Source organism: Cryptotermes secundus, unplaced genomic scaffold (assembly GCF_002891405.2).
Source record: "Cryptotermes secundus unplaced genomic scaffold, Csec_1.0 scaffold1449, whole genome shotgun sequence".
NCBI classification, from domain to species: Eukaryota; Metazoa; Arthropoda; class Insecta; order Blattodea; family Kalotermitidae; genus Cryptotermes; species Cryptotermes secundus.
Window position 1 is genome coordinate 116,826 of NW_019729918.1, and position 22,253 is coordinate 139,078.

The 22,253-nt window shown below is 38.1% G+C and overlaps 1 protein-coding gene across 2 annotated transcripts; it reads left to right on the forward strand.

The window, feature by feature from the left end:
- The first annotated feature begins 309 nt into the window (after window positions 1-309).
- Window positions 310-4,863, forward strand: LOC111865868. Of its 2 annotated transcripts, XM_023854281.2 has the most exons (3): window positions 310-805; window positions 3,234-3,338; window positions 4,706-4,863. In XM_023854281.2, exons 1-3 carry the CDS (start codon window positions 661-663, stop codon window positions 4,795-4,797), a joined length of 342 nt encoding a protein of 113 aa, XP_023710049.1. In that variant the 5' UTR covers window positions 310-660; the 3' UTR covers window positions 4,798-4,863. The 2 variants fall into 2 exon arrangements, with proteins under 2 accessions (XP_023710049.1, XP_033607908.1); XM_033752017.1 differs by lacking the exon at window positions 4,706-4,863 and having other exon boundaries at window positions 3,234-4,682.
- Window positions 4,864-22,253: the final 17,390 nt, after the last annotated feature.

Below are 22,253 nucleotides of genomic sequence, written 5' to 3' on the forward strand. Positions count from 1 at the left end.
ATGCAAACTAAGTAACAATTGTTAAATAAGCTGAGAATTATTTCTTTTCTGACACTTACTGCTTTGTATTTTGGATAAAATTGTCTCTTGTATTATTTAGCCTTAACTAAGCAGACTGTTAATTCTCCATACCACCTAGGACTAGGCTTTGAAATAAGATGGCTGATGGAAGCATTGTTTTATGGTTTGCAGATATTGGCAAAGGAGCATGTTCACACCAGTCCATGCCCTCAGTCCATGAATGATGTCAGCGCACAGTAAATTGCGACTATGCGCTGACATCATTCATGGACTGAGGGCATGAATGATGTCAGCGCTGCAGTAAATTGTGACTATGTGACCTTGATGGATGGCCAGCAATTGCCATATGTGCAGGCACCTGGATTAGAAATTACCAGCATACTGAGGGACAGTCCTGATGTTGTCAGTCTCATAGCTTTTGTTCAACTGGAGCTCCTAAAATGGGATTTTTTGTTTAAATTAAATTTAATAAATGCTCACTATGCAAACTCAGAAACAGTTATTAAATAAGCTTAGGATTATTCCTTTTTTGACACTTGCCGCTTTGGGTGAAATTGTCTCTTCTATTTATTAGCCTTAACTAAGCAGACTGTTAATTTTCCATACCACCTAGGACTAGGCTTTGAAATAAGGGGGCTGATGAAAGCATTGTTTTATTGTTTGCAGATATTGGCAATGGAGGATGTTCACACCAGTCCATGCCCTCAGTTCATGAATGATGTCAGCACTCAAGAAAATTGTGACTGTGACCTTGATGGATGGCCAGCAATTGACATATGTGCAGGTACCTGCATTAGAAATTACCAGCATACTGAGGGACAGTCCTGGTGTTACCAGTCTCTTAGCTTTTGTTCAACTTGATCCAAAATGGGATATTATGTAAAAGTTAAATTTAATAAATACGTATTTTAGATTACTGAGTGTTTATTTGTGCTACATGCCCTGCCCACCTCATCCTCCTTGATCTTATATCAGTAGCTGAATATAAAGGTTGCAGTAGTGCTCAAGTGATGTCACAGCGGCTACTTGTCCAATCGTAGAGATACCATGTCATAACACCTAGTTGTATCAGATTTGTGACGCAATTAGTTCTGCTTGAGTGAAGCCTGATAATAGTAGTAAGAAGAGGAAGACAGTTTTCACGATTTAAGAAGCGTGAGAGAAAAGAAGGGTATATATTACATGCTTTATCTTGCATTGATGTGCATTCATTCTGTTGTTTGAAGCCACGCGTGTAATCAGTCTGTAAAGCATGTATTAAACATATCAGCGTTGACAATTATGTGGAGGATGAACAACAAATAATTTCAGATTTCATAATTGCTAGGGTAGTAAATAACAGTTCGATCTACTTTGCAGTAATACACTTCAGGTGTTGGGCACTAAAATTTATGAATGCCCTGATACACATTACGGTTGCCATCCCAGGCCCACAAACATATCACCAGTTGATCGTTCATAAAATGCAAACATAAATAACGAAGTATAGAGCGGCTCTCATCAAACAAATATATTGCACTTTATAAATGGAAGCTGTGGTGTAGATGTACATCTGTTGCTCCTGCCAGGAATCGAATCTTGACAGTGAAGTCTGTAGCCAGTAGCTGACCCAACTCCTACTGCTGGAAATTATACACTGAAATTGATCACTACATTGTGTAATCATTATTTGTATCTCTGTTAGTCTCATGATATACGTGTAGACTGAAGCATTTGAGGAAAATGAGTATTTCAAGTTGTGACCAGCCAGTTCTTCTCAAGGCTATACAGTGTGCGTTCAACTAGTATAGGTGACATAAGGAAGCTTCATTTTCATTTGTTATGTAATTTAGTAAACCCCTTTACACTTAGAAAAATCAGTATATGTTAACATTGTAACATGTAATTCATCTACGTATATGTGTAACCGGCAGATCAGGTTATGACTTCAAGATAAATGAAAGAACAATTACAACTGACCATATTTGCACACTGATGTTATAGAATATGCATGTATGCCACCACCAAGGTTTGAATGTGCATGAGATAAGGCTGTAGTTGTAGGATACACTTTTTAGAGTATGTGCAGAATCCCTTGTTTTACTGTGTGTCTGAGAAAGTTTAAAATATATTGATTATATTTAGCAGAGAGTACAAGTTCTGCAGCATCATATTACTTCATTCCTCTTCTGTGCAGATATTCTTCTCAGTATGCTGTTCTCATATACCCTGTGTTCTTCCCTTGATGTTTGAGGCCAATTTTCAGACCCATACAAAACTACTGGGAAAATTATAGTTCTGTATATTTTAAGTTTTGTGGTTTTTACAGTGTATGAGAAGACAAAAGGTTATGGTTTACATGTTTTACCCACAGCCTAAACCCATTCAGTTTGAGACAGTAAAAAAAACTTGAAGATCTGGAGAAGAGATCGTTCAACCCCATCTGCAAGATATTTAGTAATTCAGTACACACTGTTTGATTACTAACTCACAGTTAATAAATTAATGGAATTTTTATATGAAAGAAGCACAGACAATAATGTCTGGTTCCAGCAACATGCCAAAGACACTATATAAAGCTGATATTTAAACAACTGAGCTATGAATGAAATAGCTTGGCAAGGAAAAGGAAGAGGATGAGCTCGTGGAAGATCTAATCAACTGGTTTCCTTTCGTTACAATTTGAGTAATACAATTTAAAGCATTTGTTACCAAATTTAATGACAGTTGGTTCAGGCATTCAAGTCTTATTAAGGTCATTACCTCAACGATTTGAGAGGCTTCAGTGTTGGTATTACTGACGAGAGGGATTTCTGCAGTGCTCAATTGATATGGTCTCAGGAAGCGTGATATACATACCAAGTTTCATGAAGGCTGGTAAAGGTGTTAACAATTGTTAGGGGGCAATTAACGGACACACTGCAAGTTGATCTCGCGTCTACTTCTGATATTTATGAATATGGAAATAGGGCAAAAACATATGCAAACAACACAAAAATATACATACAAGAAATCCTACTGATTTATACCAAAAAAGCATAATTTTATAATAACACTACCTGTAATAAAACACTGTAACTACTTGTTAAGCAAGTGTCCAGAAGATAAATGTTAAACATATTTACATTGGTACATATTTCATTTGCAGCTAAGGTGAAGTGAATAGGACATTTATCAAGATATCTTATTACAGACCTGCCATTTCTTACTGAAAATATTTTAATTGTTTTTAGGCAGAATGACTTTGAAGAGGAAGGGCGAAGAAGAAGGCTATTCTGCAGCCAAGAGAGCCAGACTGATTGACTTGGAAGATACAGAAGAAACTTTTGGATCGCTTGGTAATAGCACGAGTAGTGTACATTCAAATTTGCTTCTAAATGAGAAAGGGGATGATAACGATGATGTTGTCCTGGTGTTAGATACTGACACACACCTTCTGTGGGAGGTGGCTGAGTTATTAAATGATCTCAAACTGTAAATATCTAGTTATGTAAACAGAAACCAACAGTCTGCTATTTTTCTAGAACACTCACGTATGTCAGAACTAGTTGGAAGTTGCATGATTAAAAGAAATGTTGTCCCTGTGCTTAATTAGTTAAGCACTGCCATAAAGACATACGGGGGAGTGGAGGTATATTTCCACCATTCTTGACCTCAGCACTAGATGGAGGTGAGCGGTCAGCTTCACTTCCCTCCTGCTTTACCCACAGTAGAAATTGCAGAAGTGGTATATTACATAAACTTCCACTCTTCAGAGAGATTAAAAAATAGGAATATTCAGAGGACCCAGTATGAGTGTTCTCACTGTGTGAAGGAAGAAATAGCCAGCAGTACGTATGTTTGGTGTTGAGCTACCAGACATGCCAGATACACAGGAGTATAGCTTTGATTGACAGTGTTACATTCGTATTAAAAGCAGAATGTATACTGTCTACAAAGGCAAACCTCTGAGGGGATTTACCCAAATTCTTTAAGAGCAAATTAAATGCCTCTAATGTTACAATAGCATCAGGAAATATACAAATGTGCCTGCTTTGAATTTCCTCGTGCAAAGCACACCACTTGTGTTATTTCCTTACCTTTCCAACACCTAAGTTCCAAACACGATGCATTAACAAATGCAACAGTACACAAAATTTGTTATAAATTAAGATGATAAAAATCAGATAAGGAATTCTCAGAAATATTACTCACACACACTTTCCTTTCACTGCAATTAAGTAGCTGATGCAAAAGCTGGAAACCCCGTCAGTATGTATGCATAAGGAAACCAATAAAGTAATAGTAGAAACTGGGCTTTCTGGACACTATCCATAGTAGTGTTTTTTATTTAAAACAATATTTTTTGATACTGGAATCTGCCTCCATCCTCAGATAGGCCTAATTGTAGCCCCTATATCCGGTTACTAGGGTGAACACAAGGCAAGAATATGAACGAAATTGTACATAAACTATCTGCGGTAGAGAGGACTGAGGAAGAGTCTAGTCTCTGAAACTGTGTTTTAAATAAAATAAATATCTCAGCACGGAGGCAGCATGCAGTCTCTGATCCATTGCTGTAAAAGAAAACCAGGGCAAAGAATAATGTCCAAAATATTAATAACTGTGTTAATACACCATAGTCACGAACTACCTAATTTTATTTTTGCTCTCAGAATCTTAATGCAAATCTGCCATTTCTAATCATATATATTTATTATTTCAGGCAGAACCTTCTCGCAGGAGTGCCCAGAAAATGCTGATAACTATATTTTGATTTTAGGCATGGAGGAAGAACTCGTGAAAGAAATGGGATGATCTGTTTAGTGCTTTAAACTTGTAATTGTCTAATTATATAAGAAATGTATTCTCATTATTTTAAATTAATAAATCTGTAGTTATGTAAACAGAAACCAAGCCTTCATTATTTTTTCAGAACACTCACATGTGTCAGTTGCATGACTAAGAAAAATGTTTCCCATATGCTTAATTAAGCACTATGCCATGGGGGGGGGCATGGAGGTGGATTTCCACCAATCTTGGCCGTAACATTAGATGGATGTGAGTGGTCACTTTCACTCCCCTCCTCATTTATCCCCAATACAGACTGGATAGGAGGCTGAGATGGGGGCTTTGCAAACTGTTGCTTATCAGAATGAGAACTGTTACAAATACAGAACCGCTGTGTTACATTGGCATCATTGCTAAGTAGAATTTTGAAAGCTGCTGCTTGTTTGTCTGCTTCAGTAATTAAATGATTATTTGAAATGCTTTCACGTTGTAAGTTATGGGTATGATGCTCACATATATGAATTCTGTTGTTCAGTAGCTAGGAGAAGTGTTATCAAGCAGAGGTAGGTTCGTTTTTGGCACACAATAGCTTTACTTTATTTCAGCTAAACTGATCAAGAAACAATTAGGGATTTTGTCATGGGGGTCTGCTTTGTTTAGTTAAGTTTAATTTTTCCGTTTTTAATCTGGTAAGCACTGCACTATGGAGACGTGTTGGATGGCCTGTGACTTGTCAGCTTCATGCCCTGGCCACTTCACCACAAGGTAAAGAGCTCCAGTACCCATTGGATAGGATGCTGGGCTGGACATTGCAGAAGAGAGACATTCCTTGCCCCAGTTGGGAACCAACTGAGCTCTCTTGACCCCTGTGATTTCTTGTTATAAAGTTAAAATTACCTCAAGCACAACCTTCGTAACAGGTATTTTAAATCATTTTATAGTTGTGGCAAAACAACTTGGTTTTCGCCTGGAAAATGGATGAGATGAAAATATTCGTATACAATCATGATAAGTTCATGCTGTTTATTAGAACTAAAATCAGCTAGCAAAAGGCCACGGTTGATGGGTTCCAACCATGGCGGCCTGAGTGTGGTCAAGTGGGATTTGTGGTGGACAAAGTGGCGCTGGGGCAGGTTTTCTCCGAGTACTTCAGTTTCCCATGTCAATCTTCATTCCATCAAGTTCTCCATCATCATAATCACCTGGGATAGGTACAATAGGCCATTCAGTGGCCGACATGCCAAGTGGACCCAGCTGGATTCCACCCCCCACTATTCAAATTAAAAAGAACTAGCAAAACTTAGATGAAGGAGTCATTATATTAGTTTCTTTACTAGAGAATATTCCTGTCTTTTGTCTGGAATAAAATAAGCTTTTTTGTCATGTCACATTAGCTGAAACTTCAAAGAACAAAATTCAAGCTATGGAATTAAAATATACTCATGTAATTAAAAGAAATGTAGTGAGTATTTGAACTGCATCCAGAAAGGCAAAACTTTGAGAGGATTTACCCAGATTACCTGACTGTAAAGTTACAATGGCATCTGGAAATGTGCGTGTGCGCTTGCTTTGAATTCCCTTGGGCAACAGACACCACTCATGTTAGTTCCTTATGTTTCCAACACGTTGGTTTCAAAACACAACACATTAACAAATGCAATATCCAACACTGTACAAAATTCCTTATAAGTCAAGAAAATAACAACAGATAAGGAATTCTTGGAAGTATGACTAACACTTTTCTTTTCGCTACAATTTCAGTATCCGATGCAAAAATAAAAAAACCTTTGGTATGTATGCATAACGAACACATTGGTTTTCTCGACTACAAATTTGTTCACTTATCGCAGAAACTCGTACAGCCATTGCATTATTTTGTCCATATGCTCCTGGTTGAGTGATTTTCAACATTGCTGTGTTGCTTGGGCAGAATCCAAAATGCAAAGTTGCCCGCATCGTGGCCTACTTTTATCATTTGGATATAGGAATGAGACAAAATGTGGAGAGAGTATAGACCATTTCCTGATGGCAATTTAATCTCGACGCCCACTGATATCAATGCCATTCACTTTGCGTGTCCCCCACGAACTCGTACCAACTTGCGAGCAGCGCAAACACACCTAATCATTATATCATACATGTGTGTGTGTGTGTGTGTTTCTAACATCTTTTCTTAAATGCGTTCATATTGCAAGATATGGGTATAACGGTTACATGTATGAATTGTGTTGTTCAGCAGCTAGGAAATCTATCGTTTAGCAAGGAGACCTAGGTTTGTTGTTGGCACACAATAGCTTTATTTTGACTAAACTGATCAAGAAATAATTAGGGATTTTTTCCTGGAGTTTCTTTCATTTTGATTAAGTTTAATTTGTTCATTTTTTTTTCAGTTAAGCACTGCACCATGCAGACATATGTTGTCAGGTTCATGTCCTGGCCACTTCGCCACTAGGTAAATAGCTCTGGTACTCATGGGACAGGATGCTGTGTGGGCCCCACAGCCAGTTTTGGAACTGCAGTGAGTATCTGAAATGCATCTGGGATTTCTGTTGTGATACTGCACCTGCTGACAATAGTGGGGAGTAAATTTCATAATATCCTCAGAAGTGGCCTGAATAATTATCTATGTAGGGAAGTCAAAAATTATCCACACTCTTGTTTTTCCAATCTATATATAGAAAAGTAGGGGTTGAAGAAGTACTTCACTTTTCTATATAGTCTCCTCCCTTTTCGATGCACTTGGTCCAGCGGTACAAAAGCTTGTGTATTCCCTCCACGAAGAAGGTTTTCGGTTGGTCGCACAACCATTTATGCACCGCTTCCCCCACTTCTTTGTCCGTAGAAAATCAAAAACCTCTTAAAACATCTCTGAGCGGTCCAAAGAGATGATAGTCGGAAAGGGCGAGATCTGGGCTGCAGGCAGGGTGTTCCAGCACCTCGAAACCCAAACGGTTAATGGTTTCAACGGTCTGGCCGCCCTTGTGTGTGTTCATTGTCATGCAACAACAACACTTTCTTCGACAATAGGCCAAGGCGTTTGGTGCGAATTGCTGGCTTCAGATTGTTGGCCAGCAAATCACTGTATCTTGCACTGTTGATCGTACACCCTTTTTCCAGGTAGTCTTCCAGTATAGGCCCTTTTGAGTCCCAAGAAATGGTTAGCATCACCTTTCCCACGAAACATCGAGTCTTGAATTTCATCTTCGTTTGCGATCCCGGGTGTTTCCAAGCCATACTCTGGCTTTTGGATTCTGGCTCATAGTGATGAACCCACATATGAATTTCAGCCCCTGACACACCTTCCAATCAGAGAAATCGGATCATTATTCTTTGTTAATCATTGGTGCACACTGCTAGCAGAGCGGCCATGTTTACACTGTCACAGCATCAAGGAAAATGATGCCATCAAGGTAAAACTTCGATCACGTGACCACAGTAGTACCAACTCTAACAATGCATGTGTAGGAGGCAGTGTGACAAACCTGAAGATGTGTTATGGAGAAAGTGCGGATAATTTCTGACTTACCCTCGTATAAACCATACCTAGTAGTCTGTTACATGGATGTTGGTCATTTACATGATATGACAAAGACAATGTTTTGTATAAGCTGGCCGATACTTTTTGGCCGGTGTCCTTCACTGTCAGTGCATGAGAGCGAGTCTATGCTATGAACTTCATCTTCAGAGAGAACATTCGTAGGATGGCTGCTTGTGAGGTTGGAAGTTGCTCTCCTATTGCAGGATGAATTTAATTGGAACTTTAGTCCTATCAGTCACAATTCAGGCTTTTTAACATCCTATTATGATGAACTAATTTACTCACAGTATGCTGCACTACAATAGCAACGTTAAATTAAAATACACATCAGCCTAACACAATACTAATTATTTGTCTAACAGTTCCACTCCAGACAAGTCACTGTTTTCACCGAGTTCAGTTGTATCATTATCACTGGAGTCGCTGTCACTGCTGTCTTCAGAACGTCGGATGATAATTCTTTCTATAGCGTTCTCTCTAATTCCCTCTTTTTCGATATATTCCTTTTCATTCTTTTTGGTGCGGTCACAAACTTTTCCCCAATTCTCTATTCCAAATTCACTGAACCATTTCTCACGCTTCTTTGCCACGTCATCCAAACGAAATGAGACATTTTCTGCCCCTACTGACTGCTTAACATCAGCCCAAATGAGTTCAGTCGGATTCAAGTCTGGATGATAAGGTGGAAGTCGTAATACCGTGTGTCCGTATGCAGCCATTATGTTGTCCATTATAAAGTTTTTGTGGAGGGGTTTATGTGCCTTTATCAGGTCATGGAGCTGAATTTTGAGCATTCCATCATGAAATGGCACATTGTTCACTGTAAGCCACTCATCATCTTGGTCTTCGTGGTCTGGCTGGTTGGTGCCTTATTAAACTGCACGTTGTGATATGGTGCATTATCTACAACAAGAACTGATTTTGGAGGCAAATTCGGAATAAGTTTTTCTGTTAGCCACTTCTGATAATTTGTCGCGTTCATTTCCCTATGATAGTCCCCGGTCTTGAGATGAGATTTAAATATCAACAATGACTTGGGAATGAAGCCGGTTCTGCCTCCCGTGTGCACAATAATCAGCCTCTGGCCCTTCGATACGGGTGCCATGTACCCTGATGGAGTGTCATCCATCCAGCTTTTAGGTCTGGTGTGACTGCTGTGAATGAAGGTCTCATCCTCATAAATTATAGTCCGACCTTCCTCCTTGTACTTCTTTATTGCACGCAGACATGCTGCTCTCTTTGACCTAATGCCGTCCCTCTCGATCAAGGCGCCCGTTATTTCACATTTTCTTCCATTTAAAACCCATCTTCCATAAAATCAACTTCAGGCTGGTACTACCTCCCTTGAAATTTATGGTTTCCCTGAGTTTTGGAAGTAGTTTCCTCACAGTAGGCACAGTTTCTTCTTGGGTGTAGAAATCATACACTGTCTGTCGAATCACAGATATATTGAAATCATCAAGATTTGTTATCCGTTTAGGTACAGAATGGTGTTTACCAGGAGTTCCGAACATAGTGCCTTCTTTTTCACATCGAGAACCTTCATTCAGAATTCTCTGTAAATTTCTTTCTGAAACTCCAGTTGACCTGACTACTCTCGCTTGTACCTTNTTTCTTTCTGAAACTCCAGTTGACCTGACTACTCTCTCGCTTGTACCTTTCTTAACGGTATCAATACATGACCTGCAGCCGCTTCACTTTTCATAAATGAATGGACGTTATTTACAACCTCTTGGGTCTGGCTGTGCAATACTTTGTTATGAAGTTTTGACTGAATAGGTGGCATTTGTTTTATTTTTAAATGTGTTACTGCCCTAAAAGAAATATATCAGTTAAAAATAAGCAACTGGCATGTGGGAGAAGCACACAATATCTACTAATAACAGCGATCCTGCGAGCTCAATGTCTACCTTCTTACTGAGGCAACATAGTGTCGCTGCGCATGCTCACCGACCACTACACATCAGAGATCCACCGGCCAAAATCCACCGTCCCAGCTGTAGAGACAGGATACAGCTTGTAAGTTGAACTCCTGGACAGTGAGATACTTTTTAGCACTGTAACCGCCCTTCTTTTGTCCTCTTCCTCCCACTCACCCCTTGTACATAACTGAACACCATGTGAGCTTATAAACACGTTGAGGGTATCAGGAGTGGTGTGAGGACATAAACAGGAACAATGTTTTGGGTGCAAGCACAAGGATTCTACTCAGGTATTACTGGACCTTTCTCCAACAAGAGAGGTTTTCTTGAAGAAGTCAGAAGTCAGTGGGCCACACTCTACTAGTGTAACGATGAACTTAATTTATTTTTGACAGCACTACATGATATTTCACAAATCAGTCCTTTTAGGCTGATGCAACTACTCCGGTACAAAACTGTACTGTTCACCACTAGCCATACACAATACTCAATCCAATGANACTGTTCTCCACTAGCCATACACAACAGTACTACTCAATCCAATGAATACAATGGTTACACTAATTACAATGAATACTGTGTGTATGCACTACAATGATACAGTGATCAGCACCATCCGAAATCAGCCTTTAAATACTCTCAAATGACATAATACTTCCAGAACCTTCCACATCGAGATTTTCCTTGAAGCTTCCACACTGTTCTACAGATTGAGAATGTTCTGGAAGTTTCTTTAGTTTGGCTGGTGGGAGGAGTAACTGATATACATACCACACTGGCTATCATGGGATTGTTCCAAGTTGCAGCAGTCCTTATCTAAACATTCTTTGCTACCAATTCTCAGAATAGTTACTGCAAAACTCAGTATAATTCACGTTTAGTACAAAAATAGTATTAAGTGCTAAGTATTAATGAAATTAAAATTTATATTGCAGCTGGTAATATTTAAGAATGGTGCTGGTAGGTAATGATCGGTTACAATCTCCCAAGCATATCTTGGTTCAGTATAACTGAAACAAGATTTGCTTTGAATGCTGTCTTATAATATTAAAAGTAAGATATATATTAACTGATTATTGCTATGATACATAATAGTACAGTAAACATTCAACTCTCCAATATCACTGTTTGTATCGGTTATAGTCACAAGTCATAACAGAATTGAGTAGTTCAATATTACTATTCACAAATCACCTGTTGTATGAGCATCACTTTACACTGGTTTGTCATTGAAATTCTTTACAGGTAACACTACAAGTTCACTGCTCACAGTCAACCTTGTCCTTGAGACACATCAGCTGTTCAGTTATGTGATACAGTCTCACTGTACTAGGCAGTTAGCATACTGTTTGTACTATTACAACTAAGTTCTCACAAGATGTACAAGTTCTTTCTTGATCTATTTACAATGACTTCTTAAAATTTAATATGTTGCAAACTACTTAGAATGTTATACATTAAATGAGTCTATTAATTGATTTTGTAAATACCAAAATGTCTTTTACATGGGCACGATGTATTTTCAGTGTCAACCCCTCTAATGGTAATGCCAATATCTTCCTTAAATTTCCTCAAAAAAAAAAAAATCATATCAATTCATTAGCATAATCAAATATACTAAACTGTTATTCTGAAATATCATAGTAAACTATCCGGACAGTCCACTCACTATCAAAACGTTTGACTGCAAAGGAGATAAGCCTAAAATGACTGTCAACTTGACGATCACTTAGATTAAACCCATACTTAAATAAGTTACAATTCCACAATCTGATCATTAAATTACTCAATCATTTATCTTGAACTAACTTCTCTTCTGGGTTTCGTCCAAATACGTTTTTTGTTTAATCAGACAGGAAAAGCAGGCCTTATTCAGTGACCTTGAATCAGTATGCTCCCTTGTTAGGATAGAATCTGGAAAGGAATGTAAAACAGTTCTCGCAAATATCTAAATCTGTCTAAGATGAGGCAGCATCGTCGTCCTTAATACAGCCTCCTCTGGGCTTAACTCTTATACAATGTTGTTACATCCAATGAAACAGAGGTCCCTCACTACTGCTCAAATTCTTCTCAATGTAGAAAAGCTAGTAGCAGCAGTACCGTTGACAATAATAATATTTATTACAATGGAGACTGCACACAGCATCTCTGGAGCAATCCTCTGTGCTCATCTCTCCATCATCGTAGAAAAGCTGGCCTCTTTATCGAGGTCATAATGTAAACATTCTCCTGTTACAGCTGACCGTGACAAAAAGGGATTCTAATGTGAAGTCTCTCTGCAAGAGAGAGAGCATAATCACTGTCAGCAGATGGGATCACAGGATGCGTACCTGTATAGGAGGGTTCAATGAAATTGAGCTTTCCTGATTCTTGCCTGCTGTTCTTGGCTAAAAAAAAAATCATGTTGTCTTACAAAACAGATATTTTTAAACAATTCCTCCTACTTTTAAACACACAACACTTCCCTTATATAAATATTAATTTATACTATATTTCTTCAAATGTCACAATCCTAAATAGCACTGTTTATAAATTATGAGGAAAATAAAATTCTTGCGTCTAAACTGATCAATATCTGTAAAGATTTCTGCCGTAACTACTTTTTTATATTTTAATGGACCTCTTTCCAGTGGCTGTAGCAGATATAGCTTCGTTTTTCAAATAAAATAGGATCACCTGCTCCTAGTTCAATAAACTGTCATAAACGCCCTTTAATGACTTCACTTATCATGGTATTTCATTTTTTTTACAAAATTCAACAGGGGTTGATAAATTTGAAATTACATTGTATCATGTATAATAGACATTTAGTTTACAATAATTTCTTAATTTAATTATATATAATATATATTCTCTGCATGCACTCCCTATGCTGATGTGGGAACTGCCCACATTCAAGCAAGTGTGACAACGCAAGCGTCACTGCTTGCTTGAATGTGGGCACTAATTTTTTGGCTCTAATGTCCACCTCTAAAATTGTCTCAACTCAAGTTCTTATCTAGGGGGTTATATTTTCGTAGATGGCAAAATTTCCTTTGAATTTTGCTTCTGTGCTGATTAGGATGTTGCAGTCCTAATTCACTGGCATCAGTTTTCACAGACATACGGATTTGCAAAACCCCATTTAGGTGTTTCTGATGAAAAATTAATCAATTCCAAAACTACTTGCTACTGCATGACTATCAGAAAAATTGGCTCTACCTGTGTTCAATTCAACAATTTTGCTTATACCACTTGATCTGGATAGGTACAAACTGGTTACACCTTCCTTTTCCTTACAAGGACTACGTGGAACAGAGCTCCCATTACAACATTCTGAAATTCTTTCCTCAACTTCACTACCATCTGAATCAAAATTCTCTACATTATTTCTGTTATTTTGTATTTGTTGCGCTCCCCCTGCCATCTTAAAATCACATCGGCCTTTCCTGGACTTGGAAATTTCACTATCTGATTTTCATTAGCTGAATTAATTAATCCATCATCTAGTGGATCAACAGTTTCCACACTAGATTTCTTTTCTTGATCTGGCACATTTACTTGGTTGTCTGTGGACTGGATATTTTAAAACTTTCTATCACTTTATCAAAACTATTTTTTATTTGTTCCAGTGTTTCTTTAAAATTCCTGTCTTCCTTCCAGACATTTCAAAACTTCAGCTGCCATGCATTTTTTTTTCATCCATACTGTCCATATTGAGATTTGTAATGTTAATTGACCTCTTTTTAAATGTTTATATTATGTCGGAGTTTAAATTCTTCTTTCGTTGTCCCGTGACATTGTGTCGTGTAGTAGGTGATCGTGTAATCTTATTCTACATCTTTTCTAAGATGTCGAGCCACACGTTGGGTTAGCCACTTTTTGTAACTGTCCTTCCACCTTAATGTTGCCTCCCATTGGGCATCACTTTTTGTAACCCCCCTTATCGTTTGTCTTCTTCCTCCAACTCACCACTTGTCTACAGTGGGATGCCACATGATCTTATAACCATGTGGAGGGTATCAGGAGGGGTGTGAGGATAGAAATAGGAATAATGTTTAGGGTGTGAGCACGAGGATTCCACTCAGGGCTTTAATGGGCCTTGCTATGACAAGAGAGGGTTTCCTGAAGAAGTCACTGGACTACACTCTACTAGTGTAACGAACTTAACATATTTTTGAGGGCACTACATGATATTACGCAAATCAGTTCCTTTGAGGCTGATGCAACTACTCTGGTACACAACTGTACTGTTCACCACTAGCCATACACAATACTCAATCCAATGAACAGTACCGTGATTACACTGATTACAATGAATATTATGTGTACACACTGCAATGATACAATCATCAGTGCCAAACGAATCAGCATTTAAATACTCTTGAATGATGTAATACTTCCACAACCTTCCACATTGAGATTTTTCTTGGAGCTCTGACACTGTTCTACAGATTGAGAATGTTCTGGAAGTTTCTTTAGTTTGGCTGGTGGGAGTAGTAACTGTTACACATACCACACTGGCTATCATGGGATTGTCTCAAGTTGCAGTAGTCCTTAGCTAAACATTCTTTGCTACCAATTCTCAGAAGTTACTGCAAAACTGAGTATAAGTCACATTTAGTACAAAAATGGCATTAAGTACTAAGTATTAATGAAAATTAAATTTATATTATGGCTGGTAATATTTGTGAATGGTGCTGGTAGGTAATGATTGGTTACAGGACTGATATATCCTGCATCAATTTTTTTTTTGGGGGGGGGGATACTAAGTCACTATATTGCCACCCAGATTTTGCCTGCAGATGGTCTACTACCTAAACTTCCATTCTTCAGAGAGATTAAAAAATTGGACTACTCAGCGAGTCCAGTGCGAGTGTACTCAGTGTCAGTGGTGTTGAGCTACCAGACATGCCATATACACACGAATATAACTTCAGTTGGCAGAGATGCATTCATACTAAAAGCATAATGTATACCGTCTACATAGGCAAAACTCTAAGGGGATTTACCCAAATTCTCTAAGAGCAAATTACCTGACTCTAATGTTATGACAGCATCAGGAAATGTATGAGTGTACCTGCTTTGAATTTCCTCATGCAACAGAAAACACTCATGTTAATTCCTCATCTTTCCAACACATTGGTTTCCAAACACAATGCCTTGACAAATGCAACAGTGCACAAAATCTGTTATAAATTAAGACAATATCATCAGACAAGGAATTCTTGGAAGTATTACTCACACACTTTCTCTTCACTAGAGTTTGAGTATCTAATGCAATAACTGGAAAGCCCCTTAGTACATGCCTATAATGAACCCAATAAAATAATAGTGGAGACTGGGCTTTTTGGACACTATACATCTTTTTTATATATAACACTTCGGGCAATGGAATCTGCCTCCTTCGTAAGATTGTTAGCCTACTCAGACCTAACTCTAGTCCCTACATGTAGTCACTAAAGCAAATACAAGGCATGAAATGTAAACCAAATTATATGCAAACCATATGTGGGAGGATGGAGGGAGAGTCCAGTCTCCACAGTGATGTTTTAAATGAAAAAATTCACAGCCCATAGGCAGAGTACAGTCTGCAATCATTTGCTGTAAAAAAAAAAAGAAGAAAATAGTTGATATAAAAAATATTAATAACTGTGTCAATATATGACAGTCACGAAATTTCTAATTTTATTTTTCCTCTCAGTATCAGGATATTTCATTGCAAATCTGCCATTTCTTATCATACATATTTATAATTTCAGGCAGAACCTTCTAGGCAGGAGTCAGCTAAAGACATAAGAAGATGCTAAAGATACAAATTTGCTACAAAATGACAAAGGGGATGATGATGTTCTGATTATAGACACTGATGACCTGATCACGGAAATGGATGAGCTATTAAGAGATTTGAAGTTGTCACTGCCTAGTTATATAAACAATAAGCACTCAGATGTGTGAGTTACATGATTAAAAAAGTGTTGCATATGTGCTTAGTTAAGCACTATGCCACAGAGACATATGGGGACATGGACCTGTAGTTCCATCACTCTTGGCCATAGCACTAGATGGATGTGAGTGGTCACTTTCACTCCCCAATACAGACTAGATAGGAGGCTGCGATGGGGGCTTTGCAAACTGTTGCATATCAGAATGAGAACTGTTACATACACAGAACCACTGTGTTGCACTGGCAACATTGCTAACTACAATTTTGAAAGCTGCTGCTCATTTGTCTGCTTCAGTAATTAAATGATCATATGAAATGCATTAATGTAGTAAGATATGGGTATAATGGTCACATGCATGAATTCTGTGTTGTTCAGTAGCTAGGAAAACTGTCATTTATCAAGCAGACCTCGGTTTGTTGTTGGCAGACAATGGTTTTATTTTATTTTGTCTAAATTGTTCAAGAAATAATTTGGGATTTTTTTTCCAGTGGTTTCCTTTGTTTGGTTAAGTTCAATCTGTCCCTGTGTTTAATCAATTAATCACCACACTGTTAAGATGTGGGAATGGATGTATAGCCTCATCATTCTTTAACTCAGCTGTATATTGAGGGTGAGTTGTCTGCTTCATGCCCTGACCACTTTACCACAGTAAAATAGCTCCGGTACCCAATAGATAGGATGCTGGTTGGACCCTGCAGCCCGTCTGGAAACTGTGCACAAGAGAAATATTTCTTGTCCCAGTCAGAAACCAACTGAGCTCTCTTGACAACTTTGATTTCTTTTGTTATAAAGTTATATAAACTTTGCTCAAGCACAACCTTCGTCCCAACTACAGTAAAACCTGTCTTAAACGGAATCTCAAGGGACCAGAAAAATTTTCCGCTGAAGCCAGGTTTCTGTTTAATCAAGGCTTACTATAATAACTAAACCAGGACATAAACGTATTTGAGACAAAACAAGACAACATGCTCATTAATTTATTGACACTATAATCATTGAACACATGCAAACATTACGCTGAAGAGGAAAAATATTGCAGTACTTACTTTTTATAATTTTACCAGAATTCCTGCAGAGTTTTTTGCATGCAGTTTACTCTCTTGGCTGCCTGACTTTCCACAAACACTTTAGCTTGAGAAATTAGAGTAAGCATGTCTGAATCATTCCATTGCACGGCAAACTCCTGCAGTACCTTTAAACTGTTGGCAGCATCCTGATAAGTCTTCACTCTACACTTTTCTTCTTCTATCACAATGTCATTTTCCTCTTCTTCCTCTTCCTTTTCGGTTTTCTCTAAAATTCTCAACTAATGCATCAATATCCATTGTGTCTGGTTCTGTTTGCACATCTTTGTCTATGTTGATGTAGTCCTCAGCATTGCAGTTACTGAAAGCAGCTTCGTTCATGCAATGTTGTAAGTCCTTCTGGTCATTCTCATTTTCTACACTAGGAGTAACTTCTACCGTAGAAAATCCTGCTTTTCCGAAACACTTTGTCACAGTTTCTGGTAACAACTTCTTTACTGCTTGACTTATCCAAATAACCGCATCTAGAACCGAGACAGTTCTTGCAAGTTCAGAGGCAGATGATGTAGAATCTATATTGACGAGCAAAGATTGCATTAATAATTTACGATAGTGGACCTTAACATTCTGAATGATGCCCTGATCCATTGGTTGAGAAACACTATTGGTGTTTGGAGGGAACCAAGCAAGTCGCACATTGGAAAGTTCGATATGGGGGTGGCATCTTGCATTATCCAAGAACAACAAAACATGCCAGTTTTGCATTTTCATTCTACCATTGAATGCCATTAACCATTCCTCCCTGATTTGTGATGTCATCCATGCCTTTTTGTTGGATCTCAACCCACTCAATGGGAAGTTTCTGTATGTCCATGTTTCGGAAACATTTCATTAACATCTTCGTTTGCAGTTTTCTTAAGTTCTCTTTTTATTTTTCCATTAACACAAGTTTCCCACCGCTTCAAAATTTCCGTTTTCTTCTTTAGAATCTCATACACTTGAGTTTTACCGATGTTAAACATCTTCATGATCTACTTAACAGACAATTTATCTCGCTCACTCACATTGAATCACTTTTAATCTCGTGTTAAGATCAAGCACAACTCTTGTCTTTGTAGCCATGATAATTGCTAGACTAAAGTAATACTGTAGGCCTAGAGCCCTTACTGAATACAATTTCCAGAAGGGGAAAACAATTCTGCTGAATCTCAGTGCAGGTAGTGCAGTACTGTTAGAAGCTTATTTTAAAGAGTTAGGGAAAACAAAATTCTGTAGAATGTATAGGATGCCTAAAATTATTCTGAACGATGCATTCTGAAAGACTGGAAATATTCCGTATAAAGGCTTATTTTGATTACCGTTGTCCGTGTTAGACAGTTTCCGTTTAATCCAGGTTATTTAACGTCTTTTTCAGCCCCAAAGTCAAGGGACCTGAAAATATTTCTGTTTAATAAATCATGTTGTAGTTGTGGCAACACAACATGATTATTGTCTGGAAAAAGGATGAAATGGAAATATTCCAAAGGGAATATACATACACAATCATGGTAAGATCATGCTGTTTACTAGAATTAAAATCAACTAGCAAAACTTAGATGATGGGGTCATTATATGAGTTTCTTTACCAGAGAATATACCTGGTTTTTGGCTTGAAAGAAATAAGATTTCTTTCTCATGTTACACTATTTTATATTAGCTGAAACTTCAAAGCAACATCATTCAAGCTACGGAATTTAAATATACTGGTGTAATTAGAAGAAATGTAGTAGGAGAGTATTTGAAATGCATATGGAAATTATGTTGTGATAGGGCACCTGATGACATTAGTAGGAAGTAACTTTCATAATATCCTCAGAAAGTGACCTGAATAATTATATATAAACCATAATTAATAGTCTATTACATGGATGTTCGTCATTTACATGATATAACACAAAAATATTGTGCAGAGACAGTGTACAGCTTGTAAGTTTAACTCCTGGACACTCGGATACTTTTTAGCACTGATATATCCTGTATGGATTTTTCTTTTCTATTTCTTTTATTTATTAATTTTTTGAGAAAAATAATAAGTCACTACTCTGTCCCCCCAGATTTTGCCCACAGAAGTTTTACTGCTTCAACTCCCATTTCTCAGAGAGATTAGAAAATTGGACTACACAGAGAACCCAGTACGAGTGTACTCAATGTCAGTGTGAAAGAAGAAATAGCAGGCGGTAGGTGTTGAGCTACCAGACATGCCAGATACACAGGAGTATGTCGTATAGCTTTGGTTGGCAGTGTTACATTCGTATCAAAAGCAGAATGCATACTGTCTTACTTACTTACCATGGAGCTGAGTCCTTCTGGAGGAGCCGCCAATTTTGCAGCTACTCAAGAATTTCCCAGCATTTTATCAAACTCGAAGGTTCATTACCATGTTCGCAAGAGGCCTCCACTGGTCCCTGTCCTGAGCCAGATCCATCCAATCCTATCTCTATAAGATCCATTTTAATATTGTCCACCCACCTATGCCTTGGTCTTCCCTGTGGTCTCTTTCCTTCTGGCTTTCCCACCAATATCCTATACGCATTCCTCATCTCCCCATTAGCGCTACATGACCTGCCCACCTCATCCTCCTTGACTTGATCATTCTAAGTACAAATTATGAAGCTCCTCATTATGCAGTTTTCTCCAACCTCCTGTCACTTCATCTCTCTTCGGTCCAAATATTCCCCTTAATACCCTGTTCTCAAACACTCTCAGTCTATGTTCCTCCCTTAATGTCAGAGACCAAGTTTCATACAGTACCATACAGAACCACAGGCAAAATTATAGTTTTGTATATTCTAGTCTTTATGTTTTTGGACAGCAGATGAGAAGACAAAAGGTTCTGCACTGAATGGTAGCAAGCATTACCCGAGTTCAATTGTTTCTTAATTTCCTCGTGATCAGGTTTCGATCTGTTATTGTTGTTCCCAAATATCTGAGCTGTGGCACCTTTTTGAAAACATCTGTTTCCTATCTTTATGTCATGCCTTTGCCCTGCATTTTGGTGACAAGACAGTAACATATACTTAGTTTTCTCTGTGTTTACTTCTAGACCAACCTCTTTACTTGCGTCAATTAGAGTTTGTGTGTTTTTCCTTATGGTATCCATATTATCACCCAGTAGATTCACATCATCGGCGTAAACCAACAGCTGATGTGTCCCATTTAATTTCAGTCCCACCTGGTTTCCCTGGACCTTCCTAATTGCATATTCTAAGGCAAAGTTGAAAAGGAGTGGCCCAGAAGTATTTCTCGCACACTTTCCTTTCACTAGAGTTTGAGTATCTGATGCAATAACTTGAAACTCCCTTAGTATGTATGGATAATGAACGAACTAAAATACTAGAAACTGGGCTTTCTGGACACTCTCCATCGTTTTCTTTCTATATAACAGATTTCGGACAATGGAAATGTCTCCTTCCTACGATAGTTAACCTACTCAGACCAAAATCAAGTCCCTACATCAAGTTACCAGACCTAACACAAAGTAGGGAATATAAACCTAATTATACATAAACCATCTGTGGGAGGACGGACAAACAATCAAGTATCTGTAACGGTGTTTTAAATAAAAAATATTATCTCAGCAAATAGGCACAGTACAGTCTGCAATCCTTTGCTGTAAAAAAACAGGACAATGGCTAATGTACAAAATATTAATAACTGTGTTAACATAAGACAGTCCAAAATTTTCTAATTTTATTTTTCCTCTCAAAATTAAGTTATTTTATTGCAAGTCTCCCATTTCTTACCATAGTTATCTTCTGGCAACAGTCTACTGAGGAACAAGCAACAAGAATGCCAAGCAAGAGGAAGAATGAAGATTCTGGAGTTTACCCTTCTGTGAAGAGAGTGAGACTGATGAAAGTCTCTTGCATGTCACTGGAAGACGCTAAAGAAAGTGTTGGAGCACTTGGTAATAGCACCAGTAGTGCACATTCAAATTTGCTGCACAGTGACAAAGGGATTGACGATTCCTCTCCCTAGATACGGATGAAGACATAATAAGAGAAATGGATGAGCTATTAAGTGACCTGAAACCTACGAGAAATACTTCAGCAGGGGGCAGGAAGCTCTGGTGCACCATTAGGGGCCTGGTCTGCAATAGGAAGGAGGTTACTGACTTGACACTAGGTACAAATAAAATAAAAAACCTGGTAAGTAATTGGCTTGTAAATTCTTTCTGTGACTTCAGATGTCATAGCATTATACACGTATACCACCATGTAGATCGATGTTAAAAGCCCAAGAATCTCGAGTTTGATGTCAATTGCATTAAAAATAGACTTCCTACCATTTTTTCCCACAATCGATCACAGGATAGGGCAATGAGCCTCTGAAGGTTTTTATTTCATTGTATTTGTACCTATTGGCCTACATATGGTACTTGTATTCACTTCATCTCGAAGAATGAAGCTTCAGTTTCGATTCTGTTCCAGTCTCGAGACGGTTCTATCGCAACAAATTTGCAGTAAGTTTCTCCGCATTTTCTGGGTGACATATTGTCTGTGCATTGTGTGCGTGTTTTCTCATTTACAATGGCTAAGAGACATGTGAGAGATGATGACATCCCTGGTTTGTTGGAAGATGTTCTTAGTGATGTTGAGTTGTCTGATAGCGACAACATCTCTTCCGACACCAGCGAGAGTGATTTTGTTCCATCAACACCCAGCCCTCAGCCAAAACAGAGGCGCACTTCACCTGCGCACACCAGTGAAACACGGTAACTACTGCCTCTACGAATGACTGCAGAAACTTCACGCAGGTCTCGACCAATCAGACAGCTTAAACAAACCAATTCGAATACCCATAATTAATTGCGGTTATCATGGTGCATTATATGGAAAATGGTAAGTATGAATGTTGATTTGATATGGTTGCGAAACAAAAGTAGACATTTGCGAACGAAATTACAGCTCCATATTAAACATATTATTTGTGTATATGAATGTTATGCTTACTACCACAAATGGAATGAGAAACATATAGAATTCTTTCAAGCCTAAAATTTTTGAGGTTATCATGAACTGTCATCTAAATG